Source organism: Hibiscus syriacus, unplaced genomic scaffold, assembly GCF_006381635.1.
Source record: "Hibiscus syriacus cultivar Baekdansim isolate YM2019G1 unplaced genomic scaffold, ASM638163v2 tig00000340_pilon, whole genome shotgun sequence".
Taxonomy (NCBI): domain Eukaryota; kingdom Viridiplantae; phylum Streptophyta; class Magnoliopsida; order Malvales; family Malvaceae; genus Hibiscus; species Hibiscus syriacus.
Genome location: NW_024061783.1, coordinates 2,789,356 through 2,795,361, shown reverse-complemented (window position 1 = coordinate 2,795,361; position 6,006 = coordinate 2,789,356). Strand labels below are relative to the sequence as shown.

General features: G+C 37.6%; 2 protein-coding genes across 4 annotated transcripts; both read right to left on the bottom strand.

Moving 5' to 3' along the window:
* Positions 1-305: 305 nt before the first annotated feature.
* On the bottom strand, positions 306-2,239 carry LOC120202645 (E3 ubiquitin-protein ligase SIRP1-like). Of its 2 annotated transcripts, XM_039203071.1 has the most exons (3): positions 2,148-2,239; positions 1,206-1,695; positions 306-1,175 (listed from the first exon to the last, which is right to left on the bottom strand). In XM_039203071.1, exons 2-3 carry the CDS (start codon positions 1,632-1,634, stop codon positions 552-554), a joined length of 1,053 nt encoding a protein of 350 aa, XP_039059002.1. In that variant the 5' UTR covers positions 1,635-1,695; positions 2,148-2,239; the 3' UTR covers positions 306-551. The 2 variants fall into 2 exon arrangements, with proteins under 2 accessions (XP_039059002.1, XP_039058996.1); XM_039203065.1 differs by having other exon boundaries at positions 306-1,695.
* Positions 2,240-2,705: 466 nt separating this feature from the next.
* Positions 2,706-4,863, bottom strand: LOC120202664. 2 transcript variants are annotated; one of them, XM_039203076.1, is made up of 3 exons: positions 4,607-4,863; positions 3,961-4,488; positions 2,706-3,080 (listed from the first exon to the last, which is right to left on the bottom strand). In XM_039203076.1, the coding sequence occupies exons 1-2, from the start codon at positions 4,706-4,708 to the stop codon at positions 4,003-4,005; spliced, it is 588 nt and encodes a 195-aa protein (XP_039059007.1). In that variant the 5' UTR covers positions 4,709-4,863; the 3' UTR covers positions 2,706-3,080; positions 3,961-4,002. The 2 variants fall into 2 exon arrangements, with proteins under 2 accessions (XP_039059007.1, XP_039059013.1); XM_039203082.1 differs by having other exon boundaries at positions 2,706-3,090; positions 3,963-4,488.
* Positions 4,864-6,006: the final 1,143 nt, after the last annotated feature.

The window sequence follows — 6,006 nt, the reverse complement described above, 5'->3', positions numbered from 1 at the left end:
CTCATCATGCTGGCCATATTAGTCCATAGATATATTAATCAAAGAAGTTGTCCAAATGTTCAATTTAATAATACATATTTCATATTTTCTAAAAAATATAAACAAATAATTCAATTTATACATAATTAATATAAAATAAAATAATAATGTAAAACGATACTGATTTATTATTATCAAACACATAATTGAATCAACTTCCTTATTTTACCCTTATATTTACAACAGAATTGAATCATTCAACCAACCAATCGAGACCAGACATTCGATCGGAACGAATGTCGAAAATTCGGCATAGATTTTGTCCAAATGTCAGCAGAAGGACTCGAACGCATAGAGAAGCAATATTACATAATATCTCAGAATTCAGAATTTTGTGAAACAAATGTTCCGAGGGGCAAGGATCTACAAGAATGCATAAATTCAATAACAAAAACCAAACTTTTTTTGCAAATAATTATTGTACATACTAGACAAGGCCGAATAGAATACTGAAGCATCATCAATCATGGTAGTATTGAACAACCAACAGGGATGATTGATACCATATAAACTCAGTTCTCATCTGTTTGAGAACCATTTCCGGATGTCGATGACGATGAATTCCCTCTGCTGGACTGAGATCCTGATGCGAACAAGCTGTTGAATGGCCATGGAAACGAGAACCTTCTCCCGTCCCCTTCACTTTCTTCCCCATTACCATGTTCGTGAACGTTGCTTTCACTTTCTCTTTCTCTTTCTCTCCGGTTGCTACTGCTCCTTGGCCTATCGGAATCGAGTTTGGATTCATCAGCGGGAACTTGGTATCTGCAAACTGGACATGAACTATGATGTTCCAGCCATGGCAATATGCACCCACTATGGAACTTATGCTTACATGGCATTTCCTTTGCTTCACCACCAACCTTGAAATCATCTAGGCACACAGAACACTGCAAATTCTCCTTGATTTTCACGGCTGGCATGGCCTCGATCGCCTCTTTCTGTGCTGGTGGCGTCCCATATCTGTTGGGGTCATTTTCCGCCAAGTGCTGCAACAATAAATCTAAGCCAGGACCGCTGAAATAATCGCCTATAGACCCTATATGGTTGGTGTTTTGGTTTTGACCACCCTGGACAATGATAGTTTGACTGAAAGGATTGATCAAAATCAGACGCTCTCGTTCCCTATCCCTATCCCGATTCCGATTCCGATCACTATCCCTATCATTCTCGGAATTCTCGGTTTCAGGTGCCATTCCATCTCTAATACCTTGAAGCAACTGCAAAATCGTCGCAGAGCTTCTTCTTCTATTCCTCATGATGGATTCGAGCTCTCTGTCCAAGTCCGTATCACCTCCATGGCGAGCTTCACCATCGGAATTCTCACCATCCTCTTCGTCAAACTCGAAATGTCTAAGTCTTCTGCGGCGACGGGGATTACCCATCATACCCAACAAGATGGGCGCCCACAGAGAGAGTGCACGATCGGATTGGAAATTCGAGTCCATGTCTTGAGCAGCGTCTCCGGTGCCACCGCTCATTTCTTCGACAAATCCACCTTGACAAAACGGGCATTTAATCTCAACTTCCATGACCGGAGTAATCACTTGAGAGCACTGGTGACACCAGTACCTTGCTGCCATTGCTTCCTCCATTATCTTCCAAGCCTCTCCTCAGCACAAATTACTTTTCCTCTTTTAGAATTTCTTTAGGGTTCTATCACAAGCAAAGAGCAAATAAGCATCATTAAAACCAGTTACAGTCAACTAAAATGGAAAGCAAATCTGCCCACAGATATAAAACTTCTTTTTAATGATTCAGCAGATCTACATATATAATTCCCCAAACTAAATTCCCAGCGTATGATTCCCAGAAAAAACTACACAAAAATTTCCAGAATCAAAGTCTTCACAAAGAACACTAGATTCCAACAGTAAGCAATTTGTCAAGGAAAAACACTTTTTTAGCAAAATCAAACAGCAGCTATGAAGGATCTGTGATGCTGAAACCAACAGATTTCAAATTCCCAAACCGAAACAAGAATTTCGCCCCAATAATTAAGAAAGAAACACGAACCAGAGCAATAATTAAATAAGCAAAAGAAGAAAAAAATATTTCAGATACAGAAACATACAACAGAGATGATTTTGAATTGATTTTCTCCTTACCTTTAGTTACAGCAAAGAAGAACGAACAAAGAAGGATGGTATGTGTTAGAGGATTTTGATCGTGTCCAAAGAAGAAATGAAATGGTAATAGTTGTACTTTTTCCCTTTTATAGATTATTATATTGTAATATTATTTTATTATTGTAATAAGGGATATCTAATCCAAACGCGTTGTATGTGTCTCTCTCCGGCTTAATAAGGGGAAAACGTGAAAAATAATAATAATGATAATAATAGAGAAATAGAAGGAAACCACAAAAAGTTTCAAAAAGGTCGCTCATGGTCACCACCCGATATCGAAAGCCCCATGCCATCATCGGTGTCGACCTCCCTCCCTCCGGTCACTGAAAGAGAGGAAACGACGATGATTTTGGTATTCAAATTATCTAGATTTCTAATCTCGCAAGTTTGTTTTTTACGTCAAAGTTTGTTCTTACCAATTTTTCTTCAAACTTTCGGAATTTTGGATTTTGGTTTCGGCAATCCTAATCAACTAATCATTCCATTCAATCACAAGTAGAAGAATCCCCACAAATCTGTCAAAATGGGGAAAGCATGGACGAAAGGTAAACTGAACATCTCAATGTTAATCCCAAGCATGTTCAAGAGGGAGCTGTTACCACTCCCATATGTGGTTTCTGATCTACACCTTTGAGCTAAAAATGTAAAAATGCTCTATTAACTATAAACCTACAAATCGGGAAATCCCTTTCGAGTTTACTCTATTTCTTACAAGATAAACTGAACATCCAACTCTACTAGCTGCACCTACATCCTGGGAAAAGAATGACATAGCAGGAAGTTCAACAAATCCCACTCCCACCAACATCTCAGGCTGTGCCGAACAAATTTAAGAAACTTCAAAAGTAGGAATATCAAGCTGAACTTTTTACAGTAGTGATTGAATTCAAAGAGTCTGAGTCACTTTTGTAGTATTCTCCACCTGCAATTAATGAGTATGGGTTAAAGGCGCTAAGTGATGGAATGGCAAAAAGGAAAATATTGCAACCAATAATTAGCTGAGCTATATATCGTTGTGCAATGTTCAACAATTTAAAATAAAAAGAACCAAATTAATGGACTATGCCACGAACAACCACTAAATTAAAAGCTTCCAGAACCAAGTAGATGAAGAAGTAGCTTTATGGATTATCAAAGCAAAAGACAACAAATTTAACTAAACGTGAGAGAAGATACTGCAAATTGTATTGCCGAATCCATGTAGAAAAATACAAGAAAAACAGCAAAATCAATGCAGGACAAGTACTGTACTATAAACTGATAAGAACTAGTTTTTTAATAGTTAACTAACTTGGTTTGCTTATTTCAGTATAATATCCCTTAACGTTTAGAAAGACAATTTCTTCAAACGAGCCGGTACACATTCAGAACAGAGAGAAGGCACAATGTTTAGGAACTGCAAGAATAAACAAGACAAAGAGGAGAAAGGAAACCGAGTGCTTAGAGGAATGGCAGCGATCGGTGAATTCTTATAAAAAATTGGCCAGAATCTTGGATAGTATTTCTTTTACATTGTTGTGGTTAATAGAATATAATTCTGTTTTCGAGCTGACAATCAAGTGGGGTAATGTCAATAACTTTTAACAATCAAACCAAATAAGCAGGAAGCTTTAAACCAAAACCATGTCAATTTAAAAGTTAGAACACTTGGTCGACAAGAAAGGACGTAAACATTCTTTGCAGAAAAAGATTGCATGACAATTTGGGACAATGAAAAGCAACTTCCAGATAGTATTATTACCATCAAAATATAACTCTATATACAGAAAGTCCAAGGGAAAACAAGATGCTTACATGATTAGCCAGAAAGAGTCCTACCAAGCGGTGGCTTTAGCTAAGAACTTTCGGGTAGCTGACGGTCTTCAAGAAGAGAAGAGTAATGAGATCCTACAGCGTCATCGGAATCACTGTTGGAGCGTTGTCTGGAATTGAGAAAACTATTTCTCACACCGAAATCAGGTTCTCGCAAATTAGCACAACTATCTACATCCGAAGCTCCCAGTCTATATATTTGAATCCATAACAGGGACGAAAAGAATCTCACGCAAGACCCCAAGATCTCCATGGCAAGCGTTAATCTGAGCGAGAAGACCAACACCATCTCATTACTTTGGTTGGACGTGTTCCAAATATCGCGGGAAAAGAGGATGAACCAAAAGATGTCGAGAAGGATGGCGCAGAATAGCAAAATGGCGTAGGTTCGGCCCAAGCTCTGACTGCTGCTCGCGATGGCGACCAACGCGAATAATGCGATCCCCAAATTCATCAGCGATGCACCGTTGTATAATGCGCCGAGAGATCCGATCAAGGAACAACCAATCTGATCAATCAAATAACAACTCATTCTTTTCAACAAAGGCAAAATGGAACCCCAGATTTGTTGTGATTCTGATTCCAAGGAAAGAAAACAAAGAGAGAAAAAAAGGGGAGAGATTTACTTGGATGTAAATGAGGATGACAGCGACATTGATGAGCCTGTCGTAATCGTGAAGACAAGCGTGAATCCCTTCTCTAGCATTCTGAGAGCAAAAACAAATCATCTCTGCTGCGATTCATCCAATTTTGATTGATTGTTTCTTCAAAGCAATCAAACCAAAACCGATTCTTTTTCTTTTATCTTTGTTTTCCTCTCTTTTTTCCGTTTATTCGCAACAAAAGTTAACTTTGATTCAAGAACTGCAACACAAGATTAACTATTCACAAAATCATCAAATCAAAGTACTGAAAGGGAAAAAAAAATTCTTCCTTTTTGAAACAAGAAAGGGAAGGGAACACTAACCTCTTTCTCTTCCCCTCTCCACCTCTTTCTCTTCCCCTCTCCTTTTTATTTGCTATTCTCAAACTAACTTTTCCCTCTTCCTCCTGGTGACAGCAAACCGTTTTTTCGACCGGTTCAATTAGTTTCTTCTATCAGATCCATTTATCCAATTATGATATATAAATGATTAATTAAAAAACAGGTAAATTACACATTCCTCACTAAATTGTACTCTCTCATATTTTACTTATTATATTTTTAATTTTTTTAATTTACTTATTGAATTTTTACAAATTAAATCATTTTGCTCATTCTACCGTTAACTTTTACGGTGTTATGACATGACACTAACATCAAAACGACACTGTTTTAAAAAACTCAAATATACACCAAATCGATATCATTTCAAATCCTCTTCTTCCCCCCCCCCCATTTTCTCTCTACTTTGTAAATAAGGCGATTGGTTGTCGCTGCCAGCCACCACGTCATTTTTCATTCCGGCCATCGGCTACCATCATTGATGGTGGCCATTCGATCTAAAAATTCACGGGTCTGTTCGTCTCGAACCACTAAGTTTGAATTTGATGGTTATTTCACCAAAAAATATCCCAAAATTCGTGGATCTCGACTGAAACGTTTCAGTTTTCTCACTTTCAATCTCCACTTCGTGGACTTCGGAGCAAATTTTGGCAAAATGGAGGTCGGATTCAGACTCAAGGTCTTGAGGCAAAATGACCCATAAAATTTGGGACCGAACGACCACCATCTACTGTGATTGACGATGGCATCCGACCACCTTTTGTTTTTATTTTAAAGTTGGGCTAGTAAAATAAGAGATAAAGCAAGTTCGGTGAGGAACAATGTAATTTACCCTTAATATTTTTAATTATTTTATATTAAATAAAAAAAATACACATCATCACAATATTAGTGAGATGACGGCAAAGTGAGCAAAATGATTCAATCTGTAAAGTTCAGTGAGCAAATTAGAAAAATTGAAAGTATAGTGAGTAAATTAGGAGAGAGAGTAAAGTTCAGTGAGGAACGGTATAATTTACCCTTTATATTTTTAATTATTTT